The sequence below is a fragment of the Lepidochelys olivacea genome (assembly GCF_965140295.1).
Source record: "Lepidochelys olivacea isolate rLepOli2 genome assembly, chromosome: 13".
NCBI classification, from domain to species: Eukaryota; Metazoa; Chordata; order Testudines; family Cheloniidae; genus Lepidochelys; species Lepidochelys olivacea.
This window is the reverse complement of record NC_140423.1, coordinates 39,383,663-39,402,240: the sequence shown is the minus strand read 5'-3', so window position 1 is coordinate 39,402,240 and position 18,578 is coordinate 39,383,663. Positions and strand designations below refer to the sequence as shown.

Below are 18,578 nucleotides of genomic sequence, written 5' to 3'. Positions count from 1 at the left end.
ATCTGGGCACTAGTGTTCATGTACAGATGAATGTATGGATGCATGAAGCAGAGTGCTTTACTGAAATGTGTGTCTGCAAAAGAAAACATTTTTCTTAAAGAATGTCTCTTACAGTATCAAGATATCATCACATCCAATGAAGTGAGCTGTAGCTCACGAAAGCTTATGCTCAAATAAATTGGTTAGTCTCTAAGGTGCCACAAGTACTCCTTTTCTTTTTACAGTATCAAGTTTTGTATAAAGAAATGTGTATTAAATGTATGAAAGATTAATACTGAAAAAGTATCCGAGTAAAAGAAAGAAAGAAAGAAAGAAAGAAAGAAAGAAAAAGGATGAAGTAAGGTCAATGAGGGGTTCTCAAGGACTCTCCTATTCTCAAGGACTCCAATGGGCCATGTCTAAGAAACTATTTCAGTTCATCTCTGTTTTACTATGTGCTAAAATTTGTCCTTTAAGGTTCCATGCCTGTTTCTGAAAGCAACTAGTTGAAAATAGCTTTCCCCAGGGACTCAGTGACCTCCTTGTTTCTCAGGCTGTAGATGACAGGGTTGATCATGGGAGTCAGGACTGTGTAGAAGACAGAGAAGAGTTTGTGTAGGACCTTGGGAGTGTTAGCTGTTGGAGCCACATAGACAGTAATCAGTGTCCCATAGTAAACTATAACCACAATGAGGTGAGAGGAGCAGGTGGAAAAGTCTTTTGCCTCCCCGTGGTGGAAGGGATTCTCAGGATGGTGGTGATGATACGAATGTAGGATGTCAGGACCAGTAGACATGGCACAAATGTCCCTATGGCAGAGACAATAAATGTCAGCACTTGCACAGCCTGGGTATCGCCACAGGACAGCTTTATCACGGGTGAAAAATCACAAAAGAAATGGTCAATTCCTTTTGAATCACAAAACTTTGATTTGAACAAGAAAATATTTATTGTGGTGCAGCCTAGAAAGCTACTTATCCAGGATCCTGCCACAAGCTGGCAACAAACCCTGCCATTCATCAGAGCAGCATAACGGAGTGGATTGCATATCGCTAAGTACCGATCATAAGACATTGCCGCAAGCAGCAGAGATTCTGTAGCTGACAGAATACCAAAGAAATATGTTTGCAAAATGCAGCCCTTAACAGAAATGGTTCTGTCCCCAGTCAGGAGACTGGCCAGCAGCCTGGGTAGCAAGGTGGAGGTGTAGCAGATCTCCAGGCAGGACAAGTTCCCCAGGAAGAAGTACATGGGGGTGTGAAGGTGGCAATCAGCCACAACTAGTGCAACAATGAGAATGTTCCCTGCCACAGTCACAATGAAGATGACTAGAAACACGAGGAAGAGAAGGGACTGCAGTTTAGGGAAATTCCCAAATCCTAAAAGGATGAATTCCACGATGGGTGTTTGATTTCTTCCTTCCGCTTTCTCCATAATCTGTATCTAGAAAAAGAAAACCATTAAATATTGATGGAGTGCATGCCGTCAGTTTGTGCTGTTGGATACACTAGCAGAAACCTGCAGTAGGTAACCTCATACCACTGCATCTCTCCACTAGAAGAATGAAGTTGTTAATAAACAGAGGAAGCCTAATATAATTAAGAGGTTGAGCTTCCAATGCAGGTGAATCAAGAGCATAGAACCCTACTGATTACAGAAATGTCCCCTCTAACTCCCTTAATCTCTCTTGAACTTTAAAGAAAGACCTTTAGGCTGGGATGTTGAAATCTTTATCCCATCAGTGTCATATCAAGAAACCTAGAAGACATAACAAAAAATCAATAGATTGGAAATGAAAAATATTGAGAGTTCAACCACGGGTACGTCTCCCCTGCAGCTGGGAGGTGTAATTCCCAGTGTGGGTAGAGGTACATGCACTCGCTTGGATCAAGATAGCAGGATAAAATTAGCAGAGAGAACACGGAAGCACACGCAGCCCTTTGGATTGGCCGCCTGTGGATGTACCTAGGATCTCAGACTGATTGTGCTCCGGCAGCTAGTCTGTGCTGCCCAGGCTACACTGCTCTTTTTAGCACAGTAGCTCCATAGCTCAAAGATAGAGTGTGTAGGTCACCAGAGCAGGGAATTACACTTGCCACATGCACTATAAACACACCCCATAGGCACACACCGAAACACCAAAGAGGCTGAGGTTTGCATGAAGGTTTATCCAGCTGTCTTCTATCAGAGCAGATTCAAAGACAAATTTGCACCATTTGATAGATGTAGCTGAGAAACAGACACAGACACACAACCAACAAACACACAAACAAAAACAAATCGCTCCTAAAAACACACCACGTGCAGTTTCCTGTTCACAATTACCCCAGGTTAAATTGCATCAGCTTCGTGTGAATTTACACAAGTGCAACTGAGATTGGAATCCAACCGCATATAAAGAAATGTAAGTGAAATAAAAATGAAAACTCATGAAGAGAGAAATAAGAGAGTCATTTTTATCCAGAAGGGAGAATGTGCTTGGAGAAAAATGAAAAACCGGAGAAAAAGAAAGAGTTATATAGACAGAATGAGATAAAAATACACAGAGAGAGAAAGAGATTGTTTATTTCTCCAAATGTTATGAGCAATAAAATATAGACATGTTTAAAGAGAAGTAGCAGATCCTTGCTGTTAAAGCAAAGATATTCGAGCTAATAAGTGCGAAACCTCTTCCTTGCTTTTCCCCTACACATTTCCTGATCATACCTTCTGATCTCTTCATCCACTGACTTAGGTTGCGCCCCTATAAACTATGTCTATACCAGGCGTGGCAATGGTACATTGAAAGAAAAATGGAAATCCAGAAAAGCACACACACACACACATGCAAAGAAGAGAGACTATTTTGTTTCAAAATTTTTAGGAGCAATAAAACTCACTTGGTAAAAAATAAAATACACATTCAAGCAGCCAATAAACTTTTGCGAATACAGACTAACACGGCTGTTACTCTGAAACCGTTCACCCACTTTGGTTCCTTACCAAATATATTCAAGAGACCAGATAACCAGTCAGTCAAGTTTATTTCTATAAACCAGTAATAATATGGTACATTCAAAAGGTAATGGGTTACAGGGAATGGATCACTTGATGATTCCCTGTTCTGTTCATTCCCTCTGAAGCATCTGGCACTGACCACTGTCGGAAAGCAGGATACTGGGCTAGATGGACCTTTGGTCAGACCCAGTTTGGCTGTTCTTATGTTCTAAATCTGAGAACCATTCATTGCTCTGTCTTAGGCATGTTTTGCTATAACTCATCGGTGATTGGTTCCCCCCAGCATGCTACCTGGAATTAGGATTCCACTGAGCCCTCTGACCCACCAGTCTGGGCTCCTTCTCACACTTCCTCCGGCATTCACTCAGATAGAGCCACACTCAGCTACAGTTACATGCCGGCTCTCTGATCAGCCACTGCATGAACCAACAATAGAGAAGCTACAGTGAAGATAATCAGCAGCTTCACAGCCTGGGACTCCAGAGCTGCACCACCCTGCCCTGGTCAAAACACCGACCAGTAAGAATTTCTTACCTGGTTCATCTCTTCCTGAATGTGGGGGGGAATATGCACACTTGGGCTAACCAAGCTGAGATTTTCCCCCAGACACTTCAGTTAAAGGCACACTGGTTTAAGTTAAACTGCAAACAAGTTTATTAACAACAAAAGTGATTATAAGGGATAGGGAACAGATCAAAGCAGAATACCAGCAAATAAACAAAAATTCAAACTCATCTTAACACACAAGTTAGATTGACTATGAATGAACAGTTTCTCACCCTGACTGGTGATACCAGCAGTCTGGCAGATTCTCAAGGCACAAGATGCATTTGCTTTGCAGCTTGGGTTTCTCAGGTTTCCATACACAGGCTAGAAACCTCTTTAACCTGGGTCCAGCACTTCCCCCAGTTCACTCTTTGTTCCTCAGGTCTCTCCAGGAATCCTCTTCTGTGGCGTGATATCACTCCAGGTCTTATATAGCTTTAGCATAGGGTGGGAATCCTTTGTTTCAAAACTCGGTTCCCAGACCAGTTTGTGGAAAAATACAGACATCCCAAGATGGAGTCCAGAGTCATGTGGTCTGGTCACCTGCCCTGGCAGAGTCATGGCTACCATTACTTACAGGCTCTCTGGAGTGTTCTCAGGAAGGCTCACCAGGTGGGAGATAAGCTTCTGCTAAGGCCAATTGTTTTCCCTAATAGCTCATTACCCTGAATTGGCCCTTCCCAACCACCTATGGAGACTGAAAGCATCTTCACTAGTGGATATTACCCAGATGTAACTACATTTGAAATACAGATACATAGTCAATATTCATAACTTCAGATACAAAAATGAGACATGCATACAAACAGGATAATCATATTGAGCAAATCATAGCTTTTCCAATGACACCTTCAATGACCCGTCTTGCACAAAATGCATCATAATTATGCTATAATCATATCATAATAATAACCCTACGAAGCCTATGGGGTGCAGTGTCACAACATCTACCTTCATTTACTTTCCCACTGGATTGAACAAGCAATCCTATTCTTTCTGACATGGGTGGATGCCTGGGCAGGAATTTTTCATTTCTAAATCAGATTATTTCATTTTAACTGTATTGCTTTCCCTTTCACACAGAAGATCTATTCCCAGCCATACCCTAACCGTTCCATCACCTTTTCTGAGACAAGATTATAGTCTTTGCACAGCATTTTCCATTCTCTTCTACTATTCATAGTCTTCAATGATCTCTGTAAACTGAGCTTTGGGTTCCTTCCTGGATTTCTCGATCATGCTGCGCTTCTTGGTGTATTTTGTTGTTATCCCCTTTCCAGAAATTACCATCTCTCCTGCTTGGTAATTTTTCCTTCATATGAAATGATGTAATCTCCCTTGATATTCTGCTGGTGGGAATTTGAAACTATTGCATAAGGAAAGTGAATATTTATTTTTAGAAAGGAAAAACAACAGTACAAGGGCAGTCTTATTACTAACCTCAAAGGGGAAGTCATAGAAAACAACTGATTCCAAAGGGAAAATAATGGAGACAGGAAAACCCTTGACACAAATTGTTTTCTTTTTTTTAAGTTCTGCTCTTGTTCAAAAGGAATTATTTTGGGGAAACTTTTCTGGCCTGTGTTCTACACAAAATCCGACCAGATAATCACAACGGTCCCTTCTGGCCCTGGAATCTATGAATTATCTCTGGGAACACCTTCCAGAGAGATGGGATATTTCTCTGAAAGGTATCCTCATGTTCAGGTGAACTTGCTGGGTTTCATTCAGGAAACACCAGCTGAGATTCTATGGATGGAATTATGCTAAAGGCCTCTAGTGACCTTAAGTTCTTTGATTCTCTCAAGTCAACAGTCCAGATTCCCCTCTCACTTAAACCAATGTAAAACAAAAGTCATTCAGCTGAGGTAAATAAATTCAAGCTCAGGTAAACCTCATCTCGGTAAGAAATGCCAAGCATTTTATCACTTATGTATATCATATGATTGCTGAAGTTTTGATGTATCTTGAAGTGTCATACATTGGGATTGTAAACTCATTTGTTATGTTAACTTTCTGTTAAGATTTTAGCATACCTGTGTGTGCTATAAAATAATAAATAATGCTACCCAGAAAACAATAACTCTAGAAGACCTTACATTGTTCTTGTTATCCAGAGGTACTCTGTGAATAAACATAACATGATGTTTACCCATCAAACCGCCTTGGATTTTAAAGGGACCCATGGGAGTTAGAAGCCCAATTCTGAGTAATTTTTATGACAATTTGGCACCTAATTCTCCTTGTTTTCTTTGAAAATCTCAGCCATAAAGAATCATGAATTTCTGAGTGTCTTCTGAAAGAAAATGGCCTGGTCATTAATTAATATGCTTGAGTGTTTAAGTAGTACCTTTTTTTGGGTGGTGTTAATTAACTGATTAGTCACTCAGTACACTTAAATTTCTATAACTACTCCTCAGATAGTCACTCCTACCAAATCTAAGAGTATAGAGTGATAAACAAACTAATGATGAGGAATGGGTCAAACTCCACCAGAAATCATCAACGCTCCACCAACTGGCTTCACACAGGTCCTAGGCCTGGAGCTGTAGCTATGCTTTTGACATGTGTCCACTAGGAAATGGGCCAAAGCTATGAAATTGTCATCATGTTTTACCAGCATTTAGACAGGAGCAAAAGCACTTGGATTCATATCAGTGAAAAGCCCAGCTGACTGTTCCAAGTGCCTTGTCCTAGCCTGTTTGCAACTGAGGAATTTGGGATTTAAATAACTGAAGTATAAACACAACACAAGAATCCCTCGATGGACTCTAAACTGTGTCTTCACTAATATATCCCACTGGTGATGGAGGGTTTGTAATTAGGGCCTTTGGGTATTAATTAACACCAACATTGGTTGCATCATGTCCTCTGAAATATTGCTAGTAAGTTGCAGTGAGTTTTCAATAGCATGGTCCAAACTGTTCCCTGGTGTACCTCCTCTCTTTTCACTGTGGTTACCCCAGGGGCACATCTGAACCAGTGTGTTTTTATCACTGAGATACTGAGCTGGGTCCTGATAACAGACACACCACTGGAGTAAGGGGAATTACTCTGTATTTACACCAGCATAACTGAGATGAGAATCTGGGCCATTGTGCACATTCTAAGTTCTCCAGCATCTCACAATAATGTGGGATAAAAACTACTGCTATCGAAAGGAGAACACAGAAGCATGGCTACGTGTTGTGCTTCCATTGTAACCAGTCCGTGCTGCCCATGGAGGCGAGGCACAGTTACAACCCAGGCTGTGAAAACACGCACAGAGCTGGAGAGCTGGGATTAGAGCCCTGGTCCTTTATTTCCAAACACTCAGGGCCAGAGTGTCAATGGAATTTGTTTTCCTAAAGATGCAGATAGGAACCTAGTGAGATTTTCAAAAGCAGCAGGGGGGAACATACAAAAAATGGACTTTAGCTCCTAACCACTCTAGGTGCCCAAATCCCAGAATCAGGCCCCGGTAGGATTCTCTAAACCTTCACTCAGCTTCTCCCAAACTCTGTAGGCATCTAAACTCAACTTGGGGCCTACTTTTTGCAGTGAAATGCCCTAGAGTGCCTAGGTTTCTGTCTCTCGGCATGTGCACTGGAGCCTGAGACCAGGCATCTGGAGACATACATCCCTGAGTTCCTCCCCCTAACTCACCTAAGGGGCCCAATCTGGTAGGTGAGCTCACACAAAAAGTTGGGGTGGAAGGAGGGATTCCCTTGTCACTTTTAGCACAGTGGTTAGGGTACTGAGCTGGGATATCAGAGATCCCAGTTCAAGTTCTCCCTCTGTTGGAAGGGGAAAAGGGAGGATTTGAACAGGCTATGTTACTTCTCAAGCGAGTGTCATCACCACTGGGCAGTGAGATATTATGGTATGTGGGACGTCCTCTGTCGCTTCAGTTGAAGCTGTTTCATGCTGGGTAACTAATAGAAGAGTCATTGGGTCAGCAAGAAAGATAACAAATATAAGAGTGACTCTAAAGCCTGCTGGTTAGAGGACTCCACTTCTTTCTGGGGAGACTGTAGAAAAAAACCCCAAAAGTCCTAAATAAAAAACACCATTTCATGACTGGCTTTGTTCATCACTCCCAGATTTGCCCTGAAGAACTGAGAGATGTGAATGTAGAGTTTTGCCCTCCTTACTTATAAATACGAGTATGCTGAGTCTATGCTGAAGCGGTAGAATCAAGTGTTCCTAGAAAGATTTTCAATCCTGGAGTCATGATATTTAGGTTCCTACATTAGTATTTGACTGTGGAAATTAACTTGAAAAACCCATATTCAAAAATGTTCCACCTGAATTCATGATGCTGCTTTTTATTGGTTCACATTGATTTTCTCAGCTACCTCTGATAGTCCCAGAGGTGGAGATATGAACACTGTAGCTTGTTACGTATTGAAGGATCTTCATGAGGCAAACCAATCAGGTCATCCTCATTTTCTACCACCACAGCCTGACTAAACAAGCGGGGAAACAACAAAGAAGGTAGAAACCACTAAGCTATACCCCTCTGACTCATTAAACCAGCAGAACGTATCCCCCTTTCTTTTGAATAAAAAAAATACATTCACTTGGATTCTCTGAATTCGTGTGCATGGCACAAGTTTACCCACAGAATTACTCAGGACCTCCTTTACCTTTGTATTTCGCAGGCTGTAGAAGAGGGGACTGAACAGGGGAGTCAGGACTGTTTCGAAGAGATGGAACCCTTTGTTCAGGTCTCTCGGTGAGTTGGACTTTGATAACATGTAGACAATAATCAGAGTCCCATAGAACAGGTGGGAGGTGGGAGGAGCAGGTGGAAAAGGCCTTTTGCCTCCAGGGATTAGGAGGACGGTGGAGATGTAGGATATTAAAGTTAAGAGAAAAGGGGGCAGAGTGAAAAGTATAGGCAAATGTTCATTTATTTCTTACAATTCAGACCTATACGATGCAAGAACACCAAAACTGAGGGACAAAGCAGGCTGCTCCCTAAAATAGAGAGGCCTAATGCTAGCCTGGCTGGATGCAGAATGACTCACAACAACCAGAGCATTTATTTCTGTATAGAGATCCCCAGTCTGCAATTGGGACCAGAAAATCCCCTTACACTCAGAGTTACAGCTTGTAATTTAAACACAGTTCTCAACACCCCACACCCTGCATAAGGATGAATTAGGTTGTGACAAAGTTTCTGGCCTATAGGGAGTAGGTGGCTGATCTAGGAAGAGAAATGAAGAGTCGTGATTCTCAGACCTATGTCTTAACCAAAAGACACCCAACCCTTGATGAATAACCCACTCAGTGTGTATTTCGGTCCCGCCAGATGTTCTGTGGCAGAAGATGTCAATTAGAGCTCAGTGAACCACTGATTTTTTATTTCTCTGCCAGTTCTGGAAAACAAAAGCTTCAGAACCAGGCTATGAGTTATTCTCACTTACTTTTCATATCCCAATGACTCATTCATGATGAGAATCAATAGTCATTGGGCCAAAAGGCAAATCCAAGGATGACTCTGTAGCTTGGTAGTTAAGACGCACACTTTGGCTGCAGGAGATGGAAGTTCTACTCCCTCTTTCAATGACTATTTAATTATTTATACCCAATGGAACCACTTTTAAAGGAGAGAAAGAGAGCGAGCTTCTGCAGAGAGTATTCCACAGGCCAGTACACTTCTTTGCAATGTGGGAGACTGAAGACTTCCCCCCCTCCCCACCCCCATCAGGCATGGGGGATATTGAACGTGGGTCTTACACACACATGAGTGCTCTAACCACAAGTTAAATGTTATAACAGGGGCGCGTTGCTCCCCCGCATCTACGTCCTGAAAGATTTTGGTTGCTTGTTGCTGAAAATATCCAGCTAATTTGAGTTAAATTCATGAATCACTTTGGGCTGACCAAATAAACTATTCATTCAAACAAAGCCTGATACTGTATATACCTCCATCTATGAACCGCATACGGCCCTGCATCAGGGGAGAGCAGGAGGGTGGGGTGGGTGGTCAGGTTTATTTTGTGTCTTTGTCTGTTTCTCAGCTGCATCTATCAAATGGTGCAATTTTTTCTTTGACTCCTCTGTGATAGAGGACAGCTTTGGATAGACCTTCATACAAACCACAGCCCCTTTGGTGTTTCCTTCTGTGTCATATGGGGTATGTCTATGCTGCATCTGGACAGTGTAATTCCCTTCTCTGGCAGAGCTACACAAACCATCTTTGATTGAGCTACTTTGCTGAAAGCAGAAGTGTACCCTGGGAAGCACAGACTAGCTGCCTGTGCCCCGTCCCAACTGAGATCCTGTACACACGTGGCTATCCAAACCTGCAGCCTGTGCTGCCATGTTCTTACTTCTAGCTTTGTGCTGCTAGCTGTACAAAACTTTTCCTTTTGGAAAATCTTTGAAAACCAAGCCTAGGGTTTAATATTAAGTTCTGGTTATCTAACCGTCTTCATTAGGGTTCATGTGTGTCTACCCAAGCTGGGAATTACGCCTCCCAGCTGCAGGGTAAACGTACCTGTGGTTGGACTCTAAATATCTTTCATTTCCAATCTCTTGATTTTTTGTTATGTCTTCTAGATTTGTTGCTATGACACTGATAGGATAAAGATATGTCAAAACCCAGCCCCAAAGTCTTTATTTAGGGTTCTAGAGAGCTTAAGGGAGTCAGACGGGACATTTCTGTAATTCAGTAGGGTTCCATACTCTTGGTTCGCCTAAATTGGAAGTTCAACCTCTTAATTATATGAGTCTTCCTCTGTTTATTGACAACTTCATTTTTCCAGTGGAGAGATGAAGTGGTATGTGGTCACAGGTTTCCACCAGTGTACAGGTTTCCAACAGTATAACCAACAGCACAACCTGACTGCATGTCTTCCATCAATATTTAATGGTTTTCTATTTCTAGATACATATTACGGAGAAAGTTGCAGGAAGAAATCAAACAGCCATTGTAAAATTCATCCTTGGACACTCAATAACAGACTTGCATCCACTTCATGTGGATTTATACAAGTACCACTTTTCATAAAGAATGTCTCTTACAGTATCAAGTTTTATATAAAGAAATGTCTAATAAATGTATGAAAGATAAATCCTCAAAAAGTAGCAGAGTAACAGAAAGAAAGAAAGAAAGAAAGAAAGAAAGAAAGAAAGAAAGAAAGAAAGAAAGAAAGAAAGAAAGAAAGAAAGAAAGATGAAGTCAGGTCAATAAGGGGTAACCCTGTTCTCAAGGACTCAGATGGGCCATGTCTAAAAAACTGTATCTGTTCATCTCTATTTTACTATATGCTAAAACTTGTCCTTTAAGGTTCTATGCCTTTTCTGGAAGCAATCAGTTTAAGAATAGCTTTCCCCAGGGACTCATTGACCTCCTTGTTTCTCAGGCTGTAGATGACAGGGTTGACCATGGGAGTCAGGACTGTGTAGAAGACAGAGAAGAGTTTGTGTAGGACCGTGGGAGTGTTAGCTGTTGGAGCCACGTAGACAGTAATCAGTGTCCCATAGAAAACTGAAACCACAATGAGGTGAGAGGAGCAGGTGGAAAAGGCCTTTTGCCTCCCCGTGGTGGACGGGATTCTCAGGATGGTGGCGATGATACAAATGTAGGATGTCAGGGTCAGTAGACAGGGCACAAGTGTCCCTATGGCAGAGATAGTAAATGTTACCAGTTGAAGCGTCTGGGTGTCATCACAGGACAGCTTAATCATGGGTGAAAAATCACAAAAGAAATGATCAATTTCTTTGGAATTACAGAACGTTAATCGGAAAAAGAAAATATGTACTATGGCGCAGCCCACAAAGCTACTTATCCAGGACCCTGCCACGAGCTGGAAACAAACCCTGCCATTCATCAGAGCAGCATAACGGAGTGGATTGCATATCGCTACATACCGATCATAAGACATTGCCATGAGCAGCAGACATTCTGTAGATGACATGACACCAAATAAGTATAATTGCAGAATGCAGCCCTTAACAGAAATGGATCTGTCCCCAGTCAGGAGACTGGCCAGCAGCCTAGGCAGGATGGTGGAGGTGTAGCAGGTCTCCAAGCAGGACAAGTTCCCCAGGAAGAAGTACATGGGGATGTGAAGGTGCTGATCAGTCACAACTAGCGCAATAATGAGGATGTTCCCTGCCACAGTCACAATGTAGATCACTAGAAACACGAGGAAGAGAAGGGGCTGCAGCTCAGGGACATTCCCAAATCCTAAAAGGATGAATTCCACGATGGGTGTTTGATTTCTTCCTTCCACTTTCTCCATAATCTGTATCTAGAAAAAGAAAACCATTAAATATTGGTGGGGTGCACCAGGCTGAGGTTGATGGTTGATGGTGGGATGGAAATTGTTGAATTGTTGATTTCAACAATTTCCATCCCACCATCAACCTCAGCCTGGTCCAGTCCACACAAGAGATCCACTTTCTGGACACTACAGTGCTAATAAACGATGGTCACAAAAACACCACCATATACCGGAAACCTACTGACCACTATTCCTACCTACATGCCTCCAGCTTTCACCCTGACCACACCACACGATCCACTGTCTACAGCCAAGCTCTGCGATACAACCGCATTTGCTCCAACCCCTCAGACAGAGACAAACACCAACAAGATCTCTATCAAGCATTCTTACAACTACAATACCCACCTGCGGAAGTGAAGAAACAGATTGATAGAGCCAGAAGAGTTCCCAGAAGTCACCTACTACAGGACAGGCCGAACAAAGAACATAACAGAACGCCACTAGCCGTCACCTTCAGCCCCCAACTAAAACCTCTCCAAAGCATTATTAAGGATTTACAACCTATCCTGAAGCATGACCCAACACTCTCACAAATCTTGGGAGACAGGCCAGTCCTTGCCTACAGACAGCCCCGCAACCTGAAGCAAATACTCACCAGCAACCACATACCACACAACAGAACCACTAACCCAGGAACCTATCCTTGCAACAAAGCCCGTTGCCAACTGTGCCCACATATCTATTCAGGGGACACCATCACAGGGCCTAATAACTTCAGCCACACTAGCAGAGGCTCGTTCACCTGCACATCCACCAATGTGATCTATGCCATCATGTGCCAGCAATGCCCCTCTGCCATGTACATTGGTCAAACTAGACAGTCTCTACGTAAAAGAATCAATGGACACAAATCAGATGTCAAGAATTATAACATTCATAAACCAGTCGGAGAACACTTCAACCTCTCTGGTCACGCGATTACAGACATGAAAGTTGCGATATTACAACAGAAAAACTTCAAAACCAGACTCCATCGAGAAACTGTTGAATTGGAATTCATTTGCAAATTGGATACTATTAACTTAGGCTTGAATAGAGACTGGGAGTGGCTAAGTCATTATGCAAGGTGACCTATTTCCTTTGTTTTTTCCTACCCCCCACCCCAAGACGTTCTTGTTAAACCCTGGATTTGTGCTGGAGATGGCCCACCTTGATTATCATACACATTGTAAGGAGAGTGATCACTTTAGATAAGCTGTTACCAGCAGGAGAGTGGGGTGGGGGGAGAGAAAACCTTTTGCAGTGGTAAACCATTTTTTCATGGTTTGTGTGTATAAAAAGATCTTCTGTACTTTCCACAGTATGCATCCGATGAAGTGAGCTGTAGCTCACGAAAGCTTATGCTCAAATAAATTGGTTAGTCTCTAAGGTGCCACAAGTCCTCCTTTTCTTTTAGGATAAAAAATAGCAGTGAGAACAGGACAGCACATACAGGGGCTTGGGAGGGCCACCTGTGGATGTACCTAGGATCTCAGATGGGATTGTGCTCGGGCAGCTCCTCTGTGCTGCCAAGGCTACATTGCTATTCTTAGCACAATAGCTCCATCACAGATAATGTGTGTAGGTCACAGGAGCAGGGAATTACACTGCCCAGGTGCAGCATAGACATAACCCAGGAGACACACACCGAACACCAAAGAGGCTGCGGTTCGTATGAAGGTCTGTCCAGCTGTCCTCTATCACAGCAGATTCAAAGAAGTTGCACCATTTAATAGATACAGCTGAGAAACAGACAAAAACAAAAATTAACCTAAACACAGACCATGGGCTCAATTACATCTCAATTGATCTCAATTACGCCAGGGTAAATTGCATCCGCTTTATGTGGATTTACACAAGAGCAACTGAGACTGGAATCCAACCCCATTTAAAGAAATGTAAGTGAAATAGAAACGAAAATTTATCAAGATAGAAATAAGAGAGTCGTTTTTATTCAGAAGGGAGAATGTTCCTGGAGAAAAATTTTAAAAATGGAGAAAACGAAAGAGATAAATAAACAGAATAAGATAAAAATACAGTGTGAGAGAGAGAAAGAGGAGAGAGACTGAGTTTATTTCTCCAAATTTTTGAGCAATAAAATCTGTTTAAAGAGAAGTAGCATATCCTTTCTGTTAAAGCAAAGGTATCAGAACTAATAAATTTGAAATCTCTTCAGTAGTTGTCCCCTCAATAGCATTCATCACCATAAACTTTTCTGAGACATTTACATGCCCCATTTCAGGTTTATGTCCCACCTTCCACTCCTGTTTTTGGTTGTGTACAGGTTTGGCACTGTTAGTCATTTTGAAAAAAAATATTTGTTTTTATTGTTTGGACCGAGGAAGGCTGTATGCTTGTGTTTTGATAAATTTGGATGATTTCTTAGAAAAAAGGGAAGGGTTAGTTTGAAAGAATAGAAAGAGAGAGCTTAAAGAAAAGGAGTTTTTAGAAAAAGAAAGATTGGTTAGGTTTAGTAAGGAGAGCAGTTTTCAAAGAGTAAAGATTGGTTATTAAAGAAAGGACAGATTTTTTGTTTAGGTTTATTAAGGAGAGAGGGTTTTAAAGAAAAAAAATGGAAGAACAGAAAGAAAGACCTTAATGAAAAGCAGTTTAAAAAATAAAAGATTGGTTAGGGTGGATTTAGTAAGGAGAGTGGTTGGTTATTAAGGAAAGGAAAGATTTTTGGTTAGGTTTACTAAGGAGAGAAGGTTTTAAAGACAAAAGTTTGAAAGAAAGGTTATTATAAAATACAAAAAAATGTAATAAACGAGGAAAATATCAAGGTGGCTTGAGATAGGAGCATTTAAAAAGAGTTATTTTGAAAAAAAAAAGGAAAATATAAAGGGAAAAAGAATTAGGCTGAAAGAGAGCACATGCCAGAAAAAAGGGAATTTTAAAAATTAGGAAGAAAATCTGTATTCAGTGACAAAGGGCTGTGTGAAAGAGATAAAGTATAGAAGACGAAAGAGAGAGAGAGAGAGAGATGCTTTTCTGTTCATGAGCAGAACACAGGGCTGTGTGAAAGAGGTAAAGTTTAGAAAACAGCAAGAGAGAGAAAGATCTTTTTTTGTTCATCAGCAGAACACATGGCTAGTGAGAGAGGTAAATTATAGAAAGCGGTAGCAAGAGCTAAGCAGCAAGCTTACCCAGCGGCTGTCCCCAGGGAAATGATAACGATACCAGAGGCTGTGAGCCTTGGGAGGAAACCCTGCTGGACCAATCAGAAGCTGTTCTACAGCCCATCTCCTCCTCCTTCCTCCCTCCCTCTCCTCCCCTCCCCATCCCTCCTGAGATAAGCCCTTCATGAAAGATATCTCCACAACCTTTCCATATAGTTAAAGTTTTACCGAAAATTGACTTTTAATTTAAGTTTTGTAAAGGAATATACACTTAAAAGATAAGCGTGTTTGAAGAAACATTTCCCCAACACAAAAATAATGAGGAATCCCTGTGGCACCTTAGAGATGAACAAATGTATTTGGGCATAAGCTTTTATGGGCTAACACCCACTTCATCAGATGCATGGAGCTGACAAGAAGGTGTGAGTATCAGCAGAGGGAAAATTACTTTTTGTAGAGACCCATCCATGCCCAGTCGTTTTTAGGCCTAATTTGATGGTATCCAGCTTGCAAATTAATTCCAGTTCTGCAGTTTCTCTTTGGAGTCTGTTTTTGAAGGTTTTTTGTTAAAGAATTGCCACTTTTCAGTCTGTTATTGAGTGTCCAGGGAGGTTGAAGTGTTCTCCTACTGGTTTTTGAATGTTAGAATTCTTGATGCCTGATTTATGTCCATTTTGCATAGAGACAGTCTGGTTTGGCCAATGTACATGGCAGAGGGGCATCTCTGGCACATGATGCATATGTCACATTGGTAGATGTGCAGGTGAATGAGACACTTTAGCTCTGTCACACAGCCCTTTGTCATTCAACACAGGCTTTCCAGCTACTTTTTAAAATCCCTTATTTTTCTATCTTATGCTTTCTTTCAACCTTATTTTTTTTACCTTGATATGTTCTTTTTTTTAAAAAAAATCTCTCTTTTTAAATGCTCCTCCTTCAATCCACCTTTATATTTTCCTCTTTTATTTCAATTTTGTTTAGTTCTATAATAACCTTTCTTTCAAACTTTTGTCTTTAAAACTCTCTCTCCTTAATAAACCTAACCAAAAATCTTTCCTCTCTTTCATAACCAACCTCTCTCCTTACTGAAGTGAACCAATTCTTATTGTTTTAAATCTCCTTTTACTTAAGTCATCTCTTTCGATTCTTTCCGATTAACCCTTACTTTTTCTAAAAAAAAATCAGCCAAACGTGTCAAACCACACGCACAAAACATTCCCCTGTCCAAACATAAAAAATACATATATTTCAAAATAGCCAAAGGTGTCAAACTGTACACAACTGAAAGCGGGAATGGAGGGCAGTACATTCACCTGAAATGAGGCCTGGAAACAGGGCAGAAAAATATATAGTGGTAAATTCTATCAGGGGTTAACTCCTCTCTTCCTTGCTTTTCCCTTACGCACTTTTTATCTCCTCATTCACAAGTTTATGATGCACCCATAGGAACTATGTCTACACCGGGAATGTTAATGGTACATTGACAATGGTGTAACATAAATGTATGACAGAAAAATGGAAATCCAGAAAAACACAGAGAGAGAGAGAGACGAGAGAGACTCTTTGTTTTATTTCAAAAATTTTACAAGCAATAAATATCACATTTGAGGAAAAGAAACAGAGTCTTGTGGTGAAAAAGAAAATACACCCACAAGGAGTCAATAAACTAGATACATTCATGGAGGACAGGTCCATCAATGTCTATTAGCCAGAATGGGCAGGGATGGTGCCCCTAGCCTCTGTTTGCCAGAAGTTGGGAATGGGCAATAGGGTATGGATCAGTAGATGATTACCTGTTCTGTTCATTCCCTCTGAAGCACCTGGCATTCACCACTATCAGAAAACAGGATACTGGACTAGATGGACCTTTGGTCTGACCCACTATGGCCGTTCTTATGTTCTTATGTTTTAAATCTGAAAGCCATTCAGATTTCTCTTTCTTAGGCATGCTTTTCTATAACTCATCTACCTTCATTTCCTTCCCCCCTGGATTGAATAAGCAATCATACTCTTTCTGACATGGTGGATGCCTGAGCAGGTATTTCTATTTGATAATCAGATTATTTCATTTTAACTGGGCTTCTTTACCTTTCTCACTGATGATCTATTGCCCCTAACCCCAATCTTTCCTTCAGATTTCCCTAGTTAAAATTATAATCTTTGCACTACATTTTCAATTCTCTTCTACTATTGATAGTCTTCAATAATCTCAGTAAAATGACCTTTGGGTTCCTACCTGGATGTCTGGATCCTACGGCACTTCTGGGTGTATTTTGCTGTTCTTCCCTTTCACAGAAATGTATGTCTCTCTCGGTTGGTAATTTCTCCTTCACAATAGATGATGTAATCTCCCTTCATATTTCTGCAGGTGGGAATTTGAAATTATTGCATAGAGGAAAGATAATATTTATTTTTAGAAAGGAAAAACAACGGTGCAAGAACAGTCTTATTACTAACCTCAAAGGGGAAGTCATGGAAAACAACTGATTCAAAGAGGGAAAATAACGGAGATAGCAGAATTGTTGACCCAAAAAACAAAGCAAATGGGAAAAAGGGAATGTCTCATTTATGACTCACCAGTCTGGGCTCCCTCTCACACTGTGCTGCTGTGGCAAGATGCAAAACTGCTCCCAGTCCTACACTTCCTTCAGCATTGCCACAGGCAGGGATGCACCCAGCTGCAGTTACATGCAAGCTCTGGACAGCCACTGCATGAACCAAAAAGAGAGAAGCTGCAGTCAAGATACCAACCAGCTCCCCAGCCTAGGATCCCAGAGCTGGACCGTCCTGCCCTCCTCAAAACACTGACCAGTATGAATGCATTACCTGGTTCGTCTCTCCCTCAACGTGGAGAGGAATACGCACACTTGTGGTAATGAAGCTGAGATTTTCCCCAGATACTTCACTGAAAAGCACACTGGTTTAGGTTCAAATATATACAAGGCTTTTAATGACAAAAGTTAGATTTTAAATGATTAGAAGGGATACCAAACAGATCAAAGCAGATTATCTAGCAAATAAACAGAAATGCAACCTAAGCTTAACGCACTAGTTAGATTGACTATGAATGAGCAGTTTCTCACCCTGACCAATGATATCAGCAGTCTGACAGATTCTCAAGGCACAAGATGCATTTGCCTTGCAGCTTGGGTTTCTCAGGTTTCCATACACAGGCTAGAAATCTCTTTAACCTGGCTCCAGCACTTCCCCCAGTTCAGTCTTTGTTCCTTAGGTCTCTCCAGGAATCCTCTTGTGTGGCATGATATCGCTCCCTAACTTATATAGCTTTAGCATAGGGTGGGAACCCTTTGTTTCAAAACTCGGTTCCCAGACCAGTTTGAGGAAAAATACAGATGTCCCAAGATGGAGCCCAGGGTCATGTGGTCTGGTCACCTGCCCTGGTAGATTCATATCACCCATTACTTACAGACTCTCTGGAAAGTTCTCAGGAAGGCTCATTAGGTGGGAGATAAGCTTCTCCTAAGATCTATTCTTTTCCCTAACGGCTCATTACCCTGAATGTCAAAGGGAGTTGGACACCTAACCTTTCTGTGCTCCTTTGAAAATCCACACTTTGTTGCCTGATGGCCTAACTTGCACCTATCCTTTTGGTCTTTGCTGAAAGAGCGAGGGACTCCTTCTCCTAAAGTGTGAGGGAAGATGCTATGTATGTGGG

General features: G+C 41.5%; 2 protein-coding genes across 2 annotated transcripts; both read right to left on the bottom strand.

Annotated features, from left to right (window-relative positions):
- Positions 1-451: 451 nt before the first annotated feature.
- On the bottom strand, positions 452-1,413 carry LOC311529982 (olfactory receptor 10C1-like; the record flags this gene model as incomplete). The annotated part of the gene is given in 4 exon segments (XM_084646256.1): positions 452-466; positions 468-490; positions 493-696; positions 699-1,413. Coding segments are annotated over 4 exon segments (957 nt in total).
- Positions 1,414-10,703: 9,290 nt separating this feature from the next.
- LOC311529343 (olfactory receptor 5AP2-like) lies at positions 10,704-17,549 on the bottom strand. Its single transcript, XM_084645291.1, has 3 exons — positions 17,480-17,549; positions 17,139-17,264; positions 10,704-11,768 (listed from the first exon to the last, which is right to left on the bottom strand). The coding sequence occupies exon 3, from the start codon at positions 11,757-11,759 to the stop codon at positions 10,797-10,799; it is 963 nt and encodes a 320-aa protein (XP_084501417.1). The 5' UTR covers positions 11,760-11,768; positions 17,139-17,264; positions 17,480-17,549; the 3' UTR covers positions 10,704-10,796.
- Between the last annotated feature and the right edge of the window lie 1,029 nt (positions 17,550-18,578).